Source organism: Emys orbicularis, chromosome 3, assembly GCF_028017835.1.
Source record: "Emys orbicularis isolate rEmyOrb1 chromosome 3, rEmyOrb1.hap1, whole genome shotgun sequence".
NCBI lineage: Eukaryota > Metazoa > Chordata > Testudines > Emydidae > Emys > Emys orbicularis.
In genome coordinates, this window is record NC_088685.1 from 195,811,994 (window position 1) to 195,832,824 (window position 20,831).

General features: G+C 41.7%; 1 protein-coding gene across 1 annotated transcript in view; it reads right to left on the reverse strand.

Annotated features, from left to right (window-relative positions):
* USP34 (ubiquitin specific peptidase 34) overlaps nt 1-20,831 on the reverse strand; it is a 278,527-nt gene that overhangs the window by 57,774 nt on the left and 199,922 nt on the right. The window contains exons 48-57 of the mRNA XM_065400557.1: nt 18,261-18,355; nt 16,498-16,670; nt 15,539-15,692; nt 11,653-11,731; nt 10,220-10,273; nt 10,018-10,113; nt 7,347-7,411; nt 7,173-7,248; nt 7,029-7,076; nt 2,697-2,762 (exon numbers count right to left, since the gene is read on the reverse strand). Coding sequence (XP_065256629.1) covers nt 2,697-2,762; nt 7,029-7,076; nt 7,173-7,248; nt 7,347-7,411; nt 10,018-10,113; nt 10,220-10,273; nt 11,653-11,731; nt 15,539-15,692; nt 16,498-16,670; nt 18,261-18,355 — 906 coding nt within the window. The remainder of the gene's footprint in view (nt 1-2,696; nt 2,763-7,028; nt 7,077-7,172; nt 7,249-7,346; nt 7,412-10,017; nt 10,114-10,219; nt 10,274-11,652; nt 11,732-15,538; nt 15,693-16,497; nt 16,671-18,260; nt 18,356-20,831) is intronic.

Here is a 20,831-nt window from a genome sequence, read left to right on the forward strand (position 1 = left end):
GCTCCAAGGGTCCCTGATGTGCAGGATCCCCTGCACCGGGGTCTGGGACCTGCGTGGGTGTTGGCCCCCTGGGGGAGGACGGGTGATGGTGGCCTCAGGTACCCTGGGCTCAGAGTGTGCCGAGCGAGAGGCCGCTGGTGGAGCCCCTTGAGCTTGGTGATATGCCCATGGGGTCCAGAAAGACCAATGTGCAGGGTCCTGTCTAGGGTCCTCTGCCCCCCACCATCCTGCCAATGGCCCAAGTCGTCCGCAGCCTGACCCTGAGCAGGGTATGCTGATCGGGAGGCCCCTTCCGACGAACGAGACGCCGAGCTTGAGGGTGAGGGCGGTGCCGAGCGTGATTGCAGAGGCTCGTCCTGGAACGGTGCCGGTCCACAGGCGAGCGGTCTCTGCGTGGTGCCAGGGAGCGGAACCGGGATTGAGAACGGTGCCGATGGCCATGCCGGTACCGGGATCCCGATCTGGATCGCGAAGACCGTCTGTAGACTCGGTGCCGGGAGCGGCCTCGCGAACGGGAGCGCTGCTCATACCAGTGCCGGGAACTGCGTCTGGACTCTGACCGGTACCGATGCTCGGGTCGGTGCCAAGAAGTGGACTGGTGCCGGGAGGAAGATCTGGGCCGCGAGTACGACCTGCGCCGAGATGAAGACCGGTGCCGGGACTGCGAGCAGCGTCGGGACCTGCTCCGAGACCGGGAGCGGTGCTGCGAGTCCACGCTCGGAGATGGAGGGCGTATCAGGGCAGGCTTGCCCCTGGATTGCACCGTGCGGAGCAGATGCGATGCCGCGGTCTGAGATGGCACCGGCTCCGTGAGAGCGATGAGGTCCTTCGCCGTCGCAAATGTCTCCGGCGTAGAGGGGAGACAGGGCTTAACCACAGGACGAGGCGGTGAGCCAGTCCGCACCGGACTCAATGGCCCTACAACTGGTGCCGGAGTCGCCTGCACCATCTGGCGCTCCGAAGCCGGACGCGACTCCATCACCGGTGCGGGGGGAGCAGGTGCCTGTTGTACGGCAGTGTCCTGGGTCTTACGGGGTCTTTTATGTCCCGGAGACGGGGAACGGCGCCGAGGGGCTTGCGGCGGACGCGGTGCCGACGGAGGACGGTGCCATGGGGCCTTATCCGCGTCTCCTCGTGGTGCAGTACCCGAGGGCGCCGCCGGGGTGCTGCGCACCGAGGCGCTCGGTGCTGGAACTTGGCGCGCCGAAGGCGGATCTGGGCTAAGTGCCGCCTCCATAAGGAGCTGCTTAAGTCTAAAGTCCCGCTCCTTTTTGGTCCTGGGCCTGAAAGCCTTGCAGATCTTACACTTGTCCGTCTGGTGAGACTCCCCTAGACACTTCAGACAAGAGTCGTGAGGGTCTCCCGTTAGCATAGGCTTAGCACAGGTCGCGCACGGCTTAAAGCCAGGAGCCTTGGGCATGAGCCCGGCTGCGCGCCGGGGGAAAAAAGGGGGGGATAAAAGTCCCCTTTACCCCCGCTAACTATTTATAACTACTCTATAAAACTATTAACAACAAAACTACTAATCTATAAGTATATAACCAACAACTATCTACAAGAACTAACGAGTAAAGCTAGGGAGAGTGGAGAACAGCTATGCCGCGCTCCACAGTTCCAACGACCGTGACGGGTGGTAAGAAGGGACTGAGGGGGCGCTGGGTCGGCTGGGGTATATATCCAGCACCATGAAGGCGCCACTCCAGGGGGCTCCACAGCCGACCCACCGGGTGTTGCTAGGGTAGAAAATTCTCCGACGATCGTGCACGCAGCGCGCGCACACCTAATTGGAATCGATATGAACAAGCACTCGAAGAAGAACAGGAAGTTTCTGTCATTAAGACTTGCAATCTCAATGTCATTTTGGACACTCCTCTTCTCCTTGCATATTCAGATTAAGACCAAATTCTGTCAATTTTTCCTCTTCGATATCTCAAAATTCTGTCCTTTCCATCCATATGGCAACATTCTTTGGACATGCCTTCATCTTCAGACTGCAACCTCTTTCTCCTGGCTTCCCCCCAAGCTCCCATTTGTCTCTACAAAAATATTAATGCTAAAATCATCTTCCTCCCACAAAACTCCTACCATGTCACTCCATTCTTCTCATCCTTTCACAGGCTTTCCTTTGCCCTCCACATCAAGTTCAAGTCCCTCATCTTCACCAGCAAGGCTCCGTATGAGTTTGCTCTTGCCTATCTCTCTACTCTTACTTCTTCTTACTCTCTTCACTCCACCCCAGCCTCCTATGTCACTGCTCCTTTTGTTTCCTTTCCCTTGTTTTCATGCCTTCTTCCATGCTGTGCCTTACGCATGAAAGTCCCTTCCAATGCCTACTGTGCCAAGTGACCAACCTCACGTCACTTAAACCCCTCTGCAAAACCTATCAATATTAAACAGTCAGCCCAAGAGGGTGTAGACAGCTATGTCTACTACTACAGTCATGAAAGTGTTTCACCTTATGGCCTGCCTACAGGCTCACCAGAAGGGGCAGCAATGTCATCCCCTGAGTCCCTGCAGCATTTTCCATACAAAGTTTAGGCTTTGCACAAGGAGGAATTTCACCTCTTAGTACACGTATGTCCAAATACTCCAAAATACCTAGTGATGCTAACCCCTAAAAATGCAAAATTCTTTATATAAAGTTGGTTTTTTTTTTTACTTTTTTACCTTGTTCAACACCTCATTATTTATCTCACCTCACAAGCTGCCTGACTGTTATTAAACTGTTTTGTTAACAGTTCAATCCACTGAAGCATTGTGGGCTAAAGAGAAATAGGAAAAAAGATTTTAAGATCAAATTCCAACTTAATCTTAAGTTTCTACACAACCAGTTAATATATTTAGGCTTAAGAACAAATGCAATTACAATCCATTAAAATGTTTAATGAAACTGAAATAAATTTCTTAACAAAAAAGTAATACATATTTTGGAGACTGAACTAAGTACTACACACTGTGTAGTCACTATCCAGGCAACTGCATTTTTCACATTTAAACTGATTTGATATTAATTACATTCTAAAAAAATCTTTCCCAAGTATTGTTGATCCTCCTCCTGCACTCTTAGAAGAAATCATAATCCATGTTTATGTTAAAATCCATTGACTCCAAATACCAACAGTTGTAACTCAACTATATTAGGGAGACCACACTGCAAACAACACTATTTTAATTGCCAAAATATATTAATTCTCAACATGATCCCAAAACTAAAGGCATATCAAGGGTTTTCAGTTAATTAAGTGGAAATAATATTTTGTATCATTTTAAGAATCAGAATCTGATTTTAGTTTAAAAGTGAGATTAGGTGTTTGGTGGTAAAAAAAAATTAGCTAATTTTTAAGAAACAAACAAGTCCACATTAGTTCTCCATGATGTACATGCTACATTCTTGTATTGAAGTGTATGAAGAGTTTAAAGAAGTTGAAACTGCTGATAAGTAAAGAGCTTTAATTTACTGAATATTTTTTTTTTTACTTCCTAATTTTGGACTAGATTGTATCTAGATCTAACACAGCCATGCAGGAATGTAGGGGGAAGTACAGACACCCGCTTGGTTGCATAAGGGATGCCTCAGTTGTGGCTCTGGGTGCAAGGAGAAGAGCAGGGGTTATACACTTAAAGGTGCCCCCCACCCCTGACCATACCTTATAAGTAAGCTGGGGGGTGGACAAGGAGTGGGGGGCGCCCTAGCTCTGTCTTCCTCCCTCACATAGACCACATGAGTGAAGTAGTTTACTCCTTCTTCAGGACAAGAGAGAAGCAGGGCAAGAAATGACTCTCAGAGCCTGAGGAAAGGCAGCTAAGCAGTGTCTAATACTAAAGGGTGAGCCTAAAGACTCAATCTTGCCCTTAAAGTTCATCATTCAGTGAAAAAAGGAAGAGGTGAAAATTATTTTATATTCTATTATTTATATTTAATAATATCTGAGGAGCTAGCAGAAGGCTTTGTCACAGCTCTGCTTCATGTAACTACATTAGCAATCCTATTTCATTACTAGATTTATGTGGGAATATACATACATATATATACACACACACACACATAAAAATTATATATATATATATATAAATTAACACCTATTACCAATAAATACTAATAAAGAAAATGAGATGGGGACCAAATCCTGTTTGCTTTACTGACAGAAGTAATCCCACTTAACTCCTAATGTTAAGCTCATGCTTAAGTGCTTTACTGGATCAGTAAAGTAGGGCCTTTTGTTTTGTTTTATATTTAATTTTCCCCAGGGATTTATCGGTGTTTATTACTACAACAACAAAAACAGGTGGAAATTGGTGGAAAAAACTATGAATAATTTTTATGGGTAAATACTGGGGTTTATTTTGGTGGATGGAAGGACAGGGGAAAGGATTCAATAGATTAATGCTTTGATGAATGGCATTCAATGTGGTTTGCTGCAGAACTAAAACAGAACTCAAAACACAATGCCCCTCTGGGTCTAAGAAAACAATATATCTCTAATCCCCAAACAAAACTTTTCATTTGAATAAACAGTTTACTGTTGTAGACGAAGAACTATTAGCCTATAAATATTTACATTTAATAATTGGACCACACCATTTGCAGTGCATACACTCAACTTCATCCTTTTCTCCTCTGTTTTATTTTTAAACTTTCGAATACTTCCTTGTGTTCTGAAACATATTCTGATACAGATTTTCGTTTTCTTCCCATTTTAGTGTGTCCGAACTTTAAACTGTTATCTGCTAACAGCTTGAAATGTGTACGTGGTGGGCGTGAGATTTATCAATATGTTGAGATGCGCATGCACTTCAGGGCTTGCGTGTGTGCCTATTTGTTTATTGTGTGCATCTTTTAGACCAGAGGTTCTCAACCTGGGGGACTGTGAACAGGTTTCAGAGGATCCTCCAAAATAAATCAGAAAGCAAGGCTGGCATTAGACTCACTGGGGCCCAGGGCAGAAAGTTGAAGCCTGAGCCCCACCATGCAGGGCTGAAGCCAAAGCCTGAGCAACTTAGCTTTATGGGGCTCCCTGAGGTTTGGGGCCCCAGGCAATTGCCCTGCTTGCAACCCCTTAATGCTGGCTCTTGGCTTTTAATCTACTGGATATGCAGAAAAACAATTGCTGTGGCACAGGCGGGCCACAGAGTTTTTATAGCATGGGGGGGGGGGGGGGGAAGGGCTCAGAAAGAAAAAGGTTGGGAACCCCTTTTCTAGACTACTACATAGCCTTACTTCAACAGGCAGCTTTGCATATATAAACAAACTAATGTATTATTGTAATATATATACCTCATGCAATGTATAGTATTTTATATATCTGAATGATACAAAAGTAGGGTGAAAATCAGAAAAAATGAATAATACTTTTTATAAAACCTGGGTGTTTTTTTCAGTAAAAATCAGTTTAAATGGAAAACAAAGGGGTTTAGGCATAAGTTACAGCAATCCTAAAGCTGCACTAATTTATGCCAGGTTGTGGCCAGATCTTCAATCCACCGCAACAGTTCTGCATCAAACACAGTCCAGGTGGACCAGAGTACCTGGCACACAATCTTCTTGAACATAAGTGTTATATACTGTATAAAAAGGTCTGAAATTTTCTTTTAAAGTTTTTTTCCCCTTGCTTGTTTTTATATTAGAAATACAGGTCTTGACTAACCCGGATGACTGAAGAATTGACATCACAGATACAAAGAAAGTAAATCAATGGAGAGTTAAAATGATTTCTATTCAGACTGATTGAAACTCTTTGTTTTGTGTTTATGTTCATATCTATTTAACTAAAACGCTTACAAGCACAACTCTCTTTATTAAGGATTCAACACCCTGCCCCTTTGATTAGAGACTAAAAAAGATTCTAATTCACATCTCTGAATCATACAATAATTCTTCCACCAAAAAGAGAATACAAGATTTGTCAGTCCTGACATTTCTAAGGAAAAAAACCAATCCAACCCAGCCCAACACTTCCCATCCCCACCACACACGATTTTTCAAGCCTTAAATTTACAGCAGAAAGAGGCAAACGGGCACAAACCCATTTTTATGCTTTTCATTTGAGGGCACTATGAAATCTGAAACTGTAAACATCCTTTGTAGTGACTACTGTATACCGTATATACTCGTTCATAAGCCAAATTTTTTTTTTTTAGTAAAAAAGGGAAGCGCCAGAGACGGGGGTCGGCTTATGAACGGGTATAGAGAGGGAGAGGTGGGACACAGCCCCTCTCCCCAACAGAGGGAGCAAGGAGAGGCAGCACTGCCAGCAGAGCCAGAAGGGAAGAGGCGGGGCCGAGTCTCCCCGCTTCTGGCCACGCTGCTCTCCCCCCAGCCTCCGAAGCAACTGCAGCTCCAGGGCTGGCAGGCTGCAGCCGTGTCACTCGGCCCCGCCCCCCAGAGCAGCCTGTGGCCATGCCTCCCGGCCCGCCAGAGCACGCCGGCCCAGCCCGCTGGAACATGCTGCGGCTGCACCGCCCGGTCTGCAGCTCCAGCCAGGCCAGAGACATCCTCCCCTGGCCTGCCCCAGATAAGGTGGGAAGGGATGGGGTGGGGAGAGTGTGGGGGTCCCGGGCTATAGGGGTGAGGTCATGTGGGGGGTGGTCACAGGGGTTACTCCCCTGACCCCCAGCTTCTCTACACCCCTCCCCCCCCAAATTTCCCCACCAGTTGCTGTCCTGGCCCATCAGGTTAAGCATCTGGTGCGCCGGGACACTTTGTTTACTTTTTACCTTTGTGCCTGTGGATGCTCGAGGTAAACAAACCATCTCGGCCCGCCAGCGGCTTATCCTGATGGCCCGGGAGCCAAAGTTTGCTGACCCCTGAATTACAGGGTCGGCTTATGAACGGGTCATAAAAATTTTCCATTTTTACTTATCCATCTTGGGGGGGGGGTCGGCTTATAAACGAACCGGCTTATGATCGAGTATATACGGTAAGTTATGACTCAAAACCATATCCTTTTACATAAAAGCACAGAGGGGCAGGCAAATTTCACTGAATGTATACAATTACTTAATATGTATTTACAAGCAAACCAACATACCTTTTCTTTTGAATGGATAAATGTCTCCAGAACAAAGGAAGTGCTTAACTGCAAGAAAATGTTATTCAGTTAATCAGTGTCCAGAATTATCATTTAAACATATTCCGTTTAGAAGAAATGCTTTATGATGTTAAGATACTTTACCTTTGCTGTCATTAGGGAGACTGCTTTTGGATCTGGTAATGTGCTTGGAATGCTACTACACAACTGCCACATAAACCTAAAGTCAGTAATATATTTTGTTAGTTAAAATAAATTTTAAACATCTGGATTAAGTAAAAACATCTCAAAATAATATGTATTTAAAGCAAAACTTACCCAAAATATGTATGTTCAAAAATGTTCTTGTCTTGAAGAAACTGCATGTTATCATGCCATATCCACTGAAGAAAAAATACTAACATCAGATACAAGAAAGCAGTTTACTTCATTAAAATTTGTGGGATTTAAAAATAAAATTATAACACTTGTTGACTAAAAAAACCCAATCTTGTCTCTCAATTTTAGTTTAAAATATAGGTTCTATTTCTACTATGGCAGACTGTTTTGCCTGCTGTAATTAAAAACAGTTCCCAATATCCCCTCCCTTCCACACACACACACACACACACACACACACACACACCTTTCCACATACTTGCTTACCTGTCCAAGATTTTTTAAAATGAGTACCTAATACTAGGTTTCTAAGTCCATATTTAGGTGTCTAAATTAGTGGCATGATTTTCACAAATGCTAAGCACCCAGCATCTTCCACTGAAGTCAATTAAACTCATGTAACCCCACTAAAGCTAATAAATAAACATTAGAAGTAATGTCAATGGGGTTGCATGGGCTTGATCCAAAGCCCATTGAAATTAATGGAAAGACTTATGGTGACTTCAATGAACTTTTGATAAAACTCTGAAGACAGAATTTGGGCCACTGTTCTCATCCAAAACAATATTTTGTGCCAGATCTCCTTGATTGAAATTTTGTTTTTGACCAAATTGGTTTGCACAATTTTTTCCCCAATATGAATGATTTTAAACTTTAACTCTTTGCTGAAGTCTACTATGGATTATTTTTTAATTGGGCAGGGCTGAAAGCATAATCTGATTGTCTGGCTAAGGACTAGACCAGTTATGCCCAACTTTTTCAGCCTGAGTGCCAAACATATAAGTGGCCATAAATCAGTACTTTAGGACAGATTCCCTGCCCTTTTTTGCTCCCTAGGGCCACTCAGGTGGCAGAAAAGGAGTGTAAAAAACAAACAAACAAAAAACCCCAACCACATGCAAATCCCCTATTAGGGATACCACTGGCACAGGCAGAGATGCATCTCTAACAGGCACAGGGTTGACATGTTCAGCTCCTATGCCTCTTTCCCTGCAATATTTGCAAAGTACGTGCATGGAGCGGGTGGTAAGAGACGTGGAGAATGTGAGGTAAGTGCATGATGTGTTCCAGCTATCTCCTGCTGGCACGTAGTCCCTCAATAGCCAAGTCGCTTGGTAGCCAGCTGACAAGTTAGAGCAGCCCTCAGGCCTTTTATGTGCCAAAAAATAAGCGAGATGCAATGCGTGACTGGTTCTCAGCTTCTCTTGTCTTCCGCCTCACTTGGGCTACCCTGGGTAGTCATGTGGAGGAGTGGAGCCATCCTCTGCTAGGCACTTCCCTAGGTCAAGCAGAGCCAGTTGAGTTCCTATCCTGCTCACAAGTCTGCAGGAAAGAACTACTTTCTCATTTCCCCTCTGAAACACAACAGGCAACTAGTGAATGAGCTCTTGAGCAGTTGCAGTTACTCAGAACACTCTCTGTCACGTCAGAGCTATAGTAGAGGCATTGCCTCATCTTCTCCCCATAGCAACAGGGCTGATTCAAACACTTCAGATTAACAATCACAGGCCATAGTCCCAAGGTATAATTTGTAATCAATACAAATCTTCTTAATGCATTTTGCGATCAAAGGCCACAATTTAGAGCCTTGAAGGCCACAGGTGGTTCCCAGGCACAGGTTGGACAGCTCTGGTCTAGTCTATATGACCCAGAGAAAAACTGCTCAAGTCAGAATTCCTGCTATAATTTTCCATTTTGTCGTTGCTTAAATGAATGCAAAATTGACAGGATATAGAAGGCCCTCAGATACTATAGCCTGTTTTACACAAACCGTTCTGTTTAAGATCTCTGAAGCATATTAGCTCAAGTGAAAGATTTTCTCATCTCATAGAAATCATTTATTATAAATGTTTAACTATTTTTCTTGCAGCCCACTTGTAAGTACAATAGAACAGAAATGGAGTTTGGGGTTTGTTTGAAATAAACCAAACTCTTTCCTGTTTGGAGTACATCTCCAGCCCAAGTCACGACTATTTCAAATAGTGTGTTGTGATACAACTGCACTTCTGGTGTGCTAGTGACAGCTGATTTTTGGCCTGAGGCCTTACTACAGAACAAGACATTCAGCTAAATTATGTCACAACAACTGCACAACCTAGTCTGTGTTATGCCTTATACATATAATGGACCATCTTCTTTATTGTGCTTTCTCTGATGATTATGCTGCCAGCTCTCAATTACATATTCTTTTCACTTTAGAAATACCAGTGAATTTCAGTACTTTATATAATTTAATATCCATTTTACACTTTTTGTACAGTTGCCAGCATTGCTATTTTTTATTTAAATAAAATGGAACTTACAAAAAATACAACCTTCCTTTTTTTTTTTTTTTTTTAAGGTTATAATACCAAGTTTTAGTTAATTTTTACTGCTGGGTTACAAACTCTGGAAAGTAGTGGATTATAATGGAAACATTGACACAATGTTAATTTTAGCAGTGTAAAGAGTGATGTTATATTACAAAATGTTCTATGAAAGATGGCAAGCCTTTCAATTATCTTAATATTTAAAATCAAATTTCATTTTCTATATTTACTCAGATCCCACTGATTTGGATAAGATTTCTTACTATATTTTTACATTGGTGTTAAAACAAACCAACTTGTACCTCCAGCAACTCTGATGAAACATCAAACTTGTAGTCTTTGCCATTTTCCTCCTCTGGTTCCATCCGTTTATAAAACAGCATGTACGCACTATGTGTCTTTAAGGAAAAGAAAAATCTGTATAATTTTTGCTCTTCAGAGAGATTACTTAGGTCATAAATTTAAAAATATATTTATTTAGCAAATGAAAAGGGAAAAGGGTACCTTTTCAAAGGAGAAATCCATAAATTTATCAGTGACAGAATCATATGTCTTGGTCTGTCAAAAAGAGAACATGGGTTACTGAAAATATTCATCACAAACTTGTTATTATGGCCTCATTGTGGATGATTCTGGTCTCAGTATGCAAGGAAGTAACTCCACTTTATGCTCTCCATGCAGGGTCTGCCATCAATTATATTCCTTGCTCATCATTAAATAATTTTAAGTTTCCTGTAGTAGCTTACTTTCACTTTCCAGGGTTGCATATGCAGTACTTTGACTCTGACTCCTCTCATATTTCTCCAGACCATATCCTCTGTTTTTGGAGTCTGCAGATGTTTTGCAGATCTTCTGCACGGAATCAATTTTGTGTTGTACTTTGGCATAGCAACTTTACCAGGTGGAATTCTTTAGCTTGTTCATAGAATTGTTGTAATAAGCTGTTATTAAGCATGCAAATCAGGAAAGCACATCGTTGTAGGTTTTTACACATTGTGAATGTTTGCAATTGGTTTAGCAGTGCTTCGTACTAAAGATGTGTAAAAATATTCACACTGCTGACAAAAGGCAAATTCATACAGCAGATTCAAAAGCCAAGGCAAGAAGCTGGTACAGTCTTGTAAAGTAATTTGCTTTTAATATTTATTTTAAATCCATGAAACTCCTTTCTCTGACCAAAAGAAAAACTATAAAAGGCATAGGTCTGAATACAAAACATTAAAAACATTTGTTTAGTGCCTGTTTTGTCAATTCTTTCCAGACAGTAGACTGAAGAACTACATTCTCTGGCAGCTACTGGTGGTTCCTGAAGCATTAATATTAATATGTTTTATACTTATTAGTGCTTCTCAGTCAAGGATCTCAAATGCTTAAAAAAAGTTATCACTATTTTACAGATCAGGAAACTAATGTAATGTGAATAACAATATACATGAGTTATAAAGGATATCAATCACTATGCAACTGTTTATTTGGGCAAAACGCACCTGTATTTATAAAGTTAATTTATAGCTATTTCACTAATAGACTTTTTTTTAAAACATACAAAAAACAAATTTGGCTCTGCATTCCACACACACGAATTCCCAATTCACCAAAAGAACTTTCCCCTTCATCATCTTATACTCCAGGCAACCCACTCTCTCTCAGGGAAAGTTTGGGCAAATAGACTTTGCATCATGGCCTGAAAATAAACAGACTCAGGCTGCGCAGTCTCCTTGTCCCTACCACAACAAGTGTCTCAATTAAACTCCCTTAGCAGCTTCATATACATGTTGAACTGGAGGGGTATCAGGGCAGGGCAGAGCACTATAGAACCCACGTGACAGAGTCCTCAGGGCAGGGCTATTGTCCAGTACTACCTTCTGAGATTGTAATAAAAAAATAAAATAAAAGGGGGGGGGGGGGAGAGACTAGAGGTAAAGGCTACAACTTACAGTCATTTCTCCACCAAAACATTCAGAAGCAAGCTGAGCAGAATCAAATGGTTTTACTTCAGCATCATTGAAAAGATACCTATAAAAAATTAAACTTTTGAATCAGTTGTCTGTTACCTCTCTTACAGTAGATGAAGAATACCAAGCTTCTACATCAAAAGAATGACATTTATACATGGAAGATAAAACTATGAGGAAGTAAAGGCAAAATTACATTCACATTGCCAACTAATTCATTATTTGTGAATCAGTAGCCAGGAAAATGACATGAGCACCTTCCCTCAAGAGAAAAAGGACTTATTATTCAGAGATGACTTTCCACTAGAATGAAAAGAAAATCATAGATTCTACCCCACAAAAAAAAAAAAAAAAAAAAAGTCTGTGGAGAGAAAAGGTTGATTGCTCAAAACCTTTGTACCCATTCTTAAGGGCAGAGAAGGAAGGCTTGGGCTTACTCTCAAAATACCACAACCAGACTTAGACAGCTGAAGGAACATCTGACTGTAAAGGACTGACTTTTTCCCCAATGAAAAGGACCTAGTTTTCTTTTCTGAAAATCTAAATTTGTTGCCTGACAAAAAGTTAGAGGGGGGTTGAATCCATTGTTTCTCACAAAAAATGATATTCCTTGTTAAGGGAAATACTATTTTACAGAGGTGGAACGAGATACCCTGCCTTCATGGACAAATCTCATAATGCTCAGCAAACAAATATAGAGGAGCTGAGGATCTTAGTGGACAGCTTGAGGGAGTCCAGCACAATATAATTTAGACTACTGAAAGCCAAAGGAACCCTGGATGGATAGATGGATCTAGATCTTTAATGTTTTAGGAAGGGAGCAAAATTTATTTTTCTAAGTCAGAGGACATCTTTTCTTCCTCTGAACCATGATCAACAAGAGAAGTCACAAAAACTTGAGAAGAAAAGGGCAATGCCAGAGTCTTAAAATCCAACACCACTAAGCAAGGAGATTGATACAAGGTTTTTCCAAAAGTAGCCCCATTAAAGAACATTACAATATGAATATAATGTTCAGCTAAAATGGACATGACTGTTACAAGAGGAGGTCTCTGCCAAAGACCTCTGCTAGAGGACAGGGCCGGCTCTAGGCACCAGCAAAGCAAGCAGTTGCTTGGGGCGGCAAATATGCAGGGGCGCAAGAATCCAGCCTGGGAGCTGAGAACTAACAGGGGGCCCTGGGAGCTGTAGTTCCTTGGTTAGCTCCCTGCCTATAGAGCTGGCCCTGGAGCAGGGAAAGAACTACATTTCCCAGCATTCCCTTGGCCGCAATTAACAGGAAAGGGAGGGGGAAGGAGTGTGGAACTGAAACCTCATGCTGCAGCTTGCTGTGACTGGTAGGGACAGAGCCAGCTGTAGGTTTTTTGCCGCCCCCCCACCCCAGCCCTGGGCTCCCCCCCCGCACCCCTGTGTTGCCCTAGCCCTGGACTCTCCCCCGCCCACACCCACTGCTGCCCCAGCTCTGGCCCCCACCTGCACCCCCCTGCTGCCCCAGCCCTGGGCTCTCCCCCCACCCGCACCTCCTGCCGCCCCAGCCCTGGGCTCTCCCCACCCGCACCCCCAGCTCTGGCCCCCCACCTGCACCCCCTGCCGCCCCAGCCCTGGGCTCTCCCCCGCCCACACACCCTGCTGCCCCAGCTCTGGCCCCCACCTGCCGCCCCAGCCCTGGGCTCTCCCCCCACCCACACCTCCTGCCGCCCCAGCCCTGGGCTGTGTCCCCCCCCCCCGCACCCCCTGCTGCCCCAGCTCTGGCCCCCACCTGCACCCCCCTGCCACCCCAGCCCTGGGCTCTCCCCCTCCCCCCTGCATCCCCTGGGCTCTTCCCCCCCCCCCACCCGCACCTCCTGCCACCCCAGCCCTGGGCTCTTCCCCCCCCCACACACCCGCACCTCTTGCCGCCCCAGCCCTGGGCTCTCCCCCACCTCCTGCTGCCCCAGCCCTGGGCTCTCCCCCAAAGAAAGAATTGGGTGGACTAAATGGACAGTGCACCTCTCTATCTGAAGCCTAGCAAGGGAGATCCCACTAGAATTTAAAATGAAAAGTAAGGGAGGGGAGGCTCTACTAGGACCTGGGCAGCTTTAGATACAGTACCAGGCACATAGGAGGATTTACACTTCTGAGCCATGGAAGCAGAAATTGACTTTTCTTTTCCAGATTTAGCTAATATTCAGAAAAGGAATCTACCACCTGCCTTCCAGATTTGAACACCCTCAAAATTCAGGAGTGCTCAAGCTCAATTTGGGCAGCTGTTACTTCATTTCTCCCAAATCAAATATACTGATCCACTGTAACTTGCTGTAGAAAAAGTAGAATAAATTGAGCAAGAAATGCTTCCCAGTGGTTCTTAGGACTGGAATTGCTATTTTCAACAGCCATTGCTTTTTTTTTTTTAGTTTTATCTGTTTGAAAGAAAGACAGTAATATTGCATTGGCAAATTCCCCATAGAAACAAAGAATGGAACAAAAGAATAATAAAGGCACCTCAACTTTTCCTCATTTATGTAGGACAGTCTTATAATATGCATCCAGATATCCTTCAATCACACAAGCTGAAAATTGTTCCACTTTACTGCAGTTCTGTAACCATATGGGAACCAATCCTGTCTGTGTTCTGTGCACATCCAAAATTCCTGCTGAATGACCCGCCCTGGGAGCGAATTACCAGTGACCCAGGGCTGGGGCGGCAGGAGGGTGCAGTTTGGGGGGGGGGGGAGGGGGGGAGGGGCAGACAAAAATTTTTTTGCTTGGGGCAGCAAAAAACCTAGAGCCGGCCCTGCTAGAGGAACTGCCTCCCTCCCTTTCCCTTTTCTACTGGGGATAGAAAAAATAAAGGCTACAAAATTTTCAGACATACCACTGTTAATTACATCTGGTAAGTGTTGAACACTGAGAAAATTCAACAGCTTGGAAAACACTAGCAAATTTGTAAATTCCAGATGAGACAAAACAATAGTTTGCATGTATCAAAGTACAGTAAGAACAAATTTTGATAACTGAAGTGTAACAATGGAGAATTTCCCAGATGTAGAGTTGAATAGATTTAAAGAAAAGCAAAATGAAAAGTTAAGCACCTCCATGAAAATTGATAGTTAAAAACTGACAAAACAAAAAGGACAAAGTTGAAGGACAAAGAATAATTATAATCATAATGGAAACTAGTTGGGTTTTTTTTTCTGAATCTGCTTTACAAAAGGAAATGTAAACATTATCTTCCAAAGTAGTTGGCATCTCTGACATACAGAAACCTAGTCACCTTATCAAAGTTGTTAATGTGCATTTAACTGCTAATAATACATTTTACTGCAATATTAATTAGCATAAAAAAGCACACAGTGTAAAGAGTAATAATTTTGTTCTGCTTCATATATGTCTTGCATACATCAAAGTTATTACACAAGCATGTACACTGATTCTCTACAATCTTATGACCTGCATCTGGAACATCTTGTGCTGAACACATGCAACCAGGATCAATGGCATATGGTGGTCCGCACTACTGGCATGGCAAAGTTAATAAACTTTACAAAACTAATGTAACACAAGCAAGAAATGTAGGAAAATCTGACCTATCTTTAAACTTCTAGAGTTTAATAGAGAACATACAGTGGATTCTAAATAGCTACTTTCTAATCAATCCACCCAATGCTCACCCTCTTTTAAAGGCCCCACCAAAACCAGGAGAAAATGTTTGTTGATTGGAAGAAGATAAACTGATAAATAAAAATATTTGCAATTATTTAACAGGACAGTTCAAGCAAGGGAGTTAAAGTACCGTATTTGAAATAGAAGACATTGTCACCTTAAGAATTTACCAATACATCACAATACAAATACATCACAAACAAGAATTATTAAACACTTAACTCACCATTTGTTGTTTTTGTAAGCATGGGGATTGACTATATCTCTGATAAAACTGTAGTAGTGACCACCATCTGCTGTTCCTGTATGAACTGTCACGCCTATCAAATCGTACTCGTAACTTTCAGTTTCTTTTAAATATTCACCGTCGTCCTTAAAACCTTAAATAATTTAATACAATATTTAGCAAGTTATTCCTTGAACCTTCACAACACTAGAATTAATACAGATAACTTACAGTAAATACTTCTTGCCAAATACATTAACAAACAGCATATTTCTTCTAGGCACTGCACATAGGTAGCAGCCAGAAAGCCAACACTCAACAGGTGGAGCATGGGTCACTATTCTTGTGAGGTTGCTTCTGACCCAGAATACAGGCATACATAGTAATGCTTTTGCAGTTTATGTATGCTCCTTACTGGTGGACCATTTAATAAAGTTCAAGAATTTGGCCACCATATTATCCTGCAAATATAAAACAAATCAACAACAATCTATACATAACAAGCCAGGAATGTATAATTCATTATAAAAATAGTTTTATCAATAATTTATATTGGTTATTGTGCTGTATTTACAAAGAAAATGATTTAGCAGTCACTGGATATTAAATACAATAAATTACAATTTCTTTGTAAACAAATAAAAATATAGGCTTCATAAGCCTTTAGCTGCTTTTTTAACCTCACATGAAGGAGAAGACAGAAAGATGTGGGATTAATTACATGAAAGACGTGTTTAGAATTAACAACTATTTGGATTTGTGTGTATTGCTAAGAAATATTACTATTCCACGACTTTTTAGAGCTTAATTTCCATGAATTTCACCATATGCCCTGGGCCACTTGGCTATGCAGTTTAACTGACAATATATTATACTACTAGACAAAAATTTTCAAAAGGTTGAACTTTCAGCACTGTTTGGCTGTTGGAAAACTATAGGGACAAAGCAAAATCAATTACCTTCTTTTCTGTCATTCTTTCCCATGAGAAAATCTTCTGTGTAAGGTGTCATATCCAAACGTAAAGGGAATGAGAAGTGTGTGTTGACTTTCTCCTTCATCATGGTGACCATATTAAATGTGTATCTCATAGTGTTGAAACTTAAGATGCGAGGCAATTTCTTAAAACATGCCCTAACGACAAAAGAAATTAATATTTAAGAAAACTGAATTGCTTAGATAATACTGCCACAAAATCTCTCAAAACTTTCTCTCCGGTCATTCATTTCCAGCTCATGTTAGAAATTGTCACCTAAAATGTAAAAATCAGCTACCACAATCCCTTACACAGTATCAGTTAGTCACATTTTATAAAAAATCTTGTCATCAGATGACATGTAACAGGGATTACATTATGGTACTGGATAGAATACCGATTTAAAGCAGCCATTATTACAGTAAGCACATAACAGCACTCCCTACGGTAAAGATTACATCAGGGACTTCTTATAAAGAATAATGATTCTGTTTTGTGTGCTGTTTCACATTCCGTTTACAATCTGAAAAAAATAATCTTTTCTGATGAATATTTTCCATGCTTGGTCTCAGTCCAAGGATTTTTTTCATTTTTTAAATAAATCATATCAGTATTTTTGAATTATGAAAAGATGATGGGGGGAACACTTTTCCAATAGTGTAAATCTATATTTTTCTCATTCCAGTCACACATGGCTTAAATCTATCATCTGAATAGTCATTAACAAAGACTAGGCCTTTTTTACTTGCAAAAATAAAAAATAGTTGACTTATTAGGTTCTAAGCCTCGTTTTTTGCATACCCTGGCACCAACATCTGCTAACTACACTGCTAAACTGCCATCACCGCTCATATATCTATGTGCAAAACTCTTTCTTGTAGACATATTTCAATGCAGAACATATTCTGTACTAAAATCTTTGGGCTCCAGAACGTATTTATAAGATTTACAGTAGGGAACACCAAGGAGTCCTTGTGACTAACAAATTTATTTGGTCATAAGCTTTCGTGGGCTAAAACCCACTTCAACAGAGTGCCACAAGGACTCCTCGTTGTTTTTGCTGATACAGACTAACACGGCTGACGGTAGGGAACCTTTCTCCTGTGCCACTTATAATCACTTCAAAAAACAACTGTGAGGCTTCCAATGTCAGGTGAAGATTTTAAAAATAAAATAAGAGGATACAGATAACACACATACTTTATGTATTTTAAAGAGTTCCAAAAGCTACTGAACAATTTTAAAAGCAGAAATCAAGATTAAAGAACCCAATCACTTTGTGTAAAAAGAGTAATAAAAATATGGAATAAACTTCCAACAAAGTTGACTGATCAAAAACATATACAGTAAATGAGTTCAAAATACATTGAGATTTGTTTCTACAAAAGGAACAGTGAGGATTATGATGAAAAATGAGAGCATTGAGGCTACAATTTTAGAAAGGCAGGCATTATGGAGTAGGTAGGTGACCTTCTCCTAAAATGTTTTATGTAGGTCATTATATTTTTATATTGTAAGCTCTTTGGGATAGGGATCACATCTTTATATGTTTGTACAGTGCTTTAGATAGTGGGGCCAGGATCCTGTTTGGGTCTCCAGTTTTATTGTTATTCAAATATTAAATAATTATAATGATTTTAGATTATTTTTGGACTACTACTCTCACTTGATGGAAACTACGAACAGAAATTAATGGAACTAATAGTTAGAAAGAAATGCTAAGAACATTTGTTTATTCACTATTATACCTTTTTTCAGCCCGCACTTTCTTCCCACAGTGAGAGCAGGTATACATGTTGTCACCCTCCAAGGTATCTTTAATAGTTACTTCATCAAGAGATTCCTGTGTACAATGAACAAGAAAAATAAGTAAATGCTTTCATGGTTCAGATCTATCTTAGGTACTTAATCTGTTTATATCAGCTACATATATAGCACGCATTACTGTGGTATCTGAGCTCTTTGCCAAATTTCAATATATTTACACCCACAACAACCCTGTGAGATAGGGAAGTACTATTATCTCCATTTGTCAAATGGTGAATTGAAGCAAAGAGAGACTAAGGGTATGTCTACACCCACAGTGCTGAGTCTCAGAGCCTGGGTCAACTGACTCATACTCGCAGGGTTAAGGCTGAGAGGCTAAAAATGAGTGTGTAGATGTTTGGGCTTGATCTGTGTCTGGGCTCTGAGACCCTCCCTTCTTGCAAGGTTTCAGAGCTCGAGCTCCAGCCCAAGCCTGAACTTCTACGCTCCTATAGTTAGTCCCACTAACCCAAGTTAACTGACCCAGGCTCTGAGACTCAGCACCACAGGCTTTTTATTGCACTGCAGATCTATCCTAAATGACTTGCCCATGGTCACATTAAAAGTTTGTGGTGGAGCAGTAAATTGAACCGGAGTGTCCCAAATTCCAGTCTAGCACTCTAACCATTGGGTCAGCCTTCTTCACAAAATGCATTAATGTTTTACTTTATTAACTATCAGCACATACACAAGTGTCAAAGAAAGGAAAAAACAAAATTAAATGGCTGATTTCATCATCATTAGCATATCTACAATTTTCCTTTTGACCTAAAATCATTAACTGGAGATCATACAATAAATCAATTAACACTAACATGCAAAAATTATGAAGATATCCAGCCCTTCAACTGGGAAGTCTTCCCCTTTATTCAGCCATGATAGACCTTGCACTTCTGTAAAGGAGCTTTGCTCATATTAATAGTTTATGGCTACAGATCAGGCATCATTTGGAATACTTTTCAACATTTTCGTTTTCAGAAACTATCTCCTTCCTCCTTCAATTCTGCAGGAAGACTGGCTAAGGAGGCAGTAATCTTATGCCAAATTAGAAATCATACCAAACCAGCAGATCTTAGAAATTTGTCACTCTCACCTAGAAGATGGCACATGAGCGTGACTTCCACTCTACAAAATCTATCTTCTTGGCATCTTTATGAGTCAGGATGGTTCTATGAGATCTATATGGCTAATTTTCTCATTTGCTGAGACAACTAATAAAGACAGGTGTGACATACTGGGGTGCAATCCAGACCAGTGGGAGCTGTGTCACCCTTTCCCTGGAATACCTTGCAATGCCTTACTGTTGTAGCTCCCAACCTGGACGCTCACAAACAGCTTGCCAGCATGCAGATCACTTCCAGATGTGTTTGTTACACCCTGGCTCTCACCAGCCTTGGTTATATTGCAGGGTGACCCAACACATTCCAGCCCTGGATTTTCCCCCAGAAATGTATGTCTTGTACTGCCCAGCCTTCTCCTGGACAATTCAAATATATTAAATCCATTATTCTTTTAAGGGAATAATATACAACCACTTGCCACCTTAAATGGAGTTACCCAGACATTTCAACTTAAACACACTGGATTAGATAAAACAATGAAACTAGTTTATTAACTACAAAGCGATGGATTTTAAGGGAATACAAGCGATGAGGCTTGTCAGAAATGGTTACAAGAAAAAAAGATAAAATGTTTTCTAGTGCCTAACGTAACGAACTATATTAGATTCAAGCAAAGTTTCTCACTACATGCTTCCAGCAGTCTTACTGACCAACCCCTAGGTCAGGACTCCTCCCCCAGAGTCGAAAGGCTGCTTCTTTTGGCTTCTCAAAAGAGGTGGACAGGGAAAGAGAGGAGAGGTCCCTTGGGGTGTTTACCCCTCCTTTTTATAGTTTCAGTCCACCTGAATATTCTGTTCATTCTCTTAAAACCACAGTAACACCAACATTGGCAACACTGTGAGGGGCCGTTGAGGTCACCTCATGTAGCTGGGACCATTTACAGAGTTCGTTGGCCTCCTGACATAAATGGGAAGAGATGTTGCCCTATTTGTTGATGTAGTGCATTGTCAATGTGTTGTCCATCATGATCTGCATTACTAAGTCCTGGGGAGCATATTGGAAAGCTATGCAGGCCAGTCTTACCACTTTAGCTCTAAGAGGTTCATATGGAGTTTAAGGTTGACTGAGGACCAAAGCCTTTGTACCTGGAAGTGACCCAAATGAGCCTCCCCACCCCTCCCTGATGCGTCCACCAGCAGCATTCAAGATGGAGCCAGGGATAGACAGGCATGCACTGTGGTCAGCAGTTTTGCCAGTAATTTGAATATGTGGGAGTGAATAGATTAGAATCTGTCATTTGGTAAGCAAGCTCATGCTTGTGAGTCAAGCAGGGCTCCTAGGTATTCTATCATGTGAGAGACAATTTTTCATAACTCACCAGGAGTCACGACTGAGAAAATTAAGATAATACCTGTTGTACTGCTGCTACAGTTTCAGCCAAGGATGAACCTC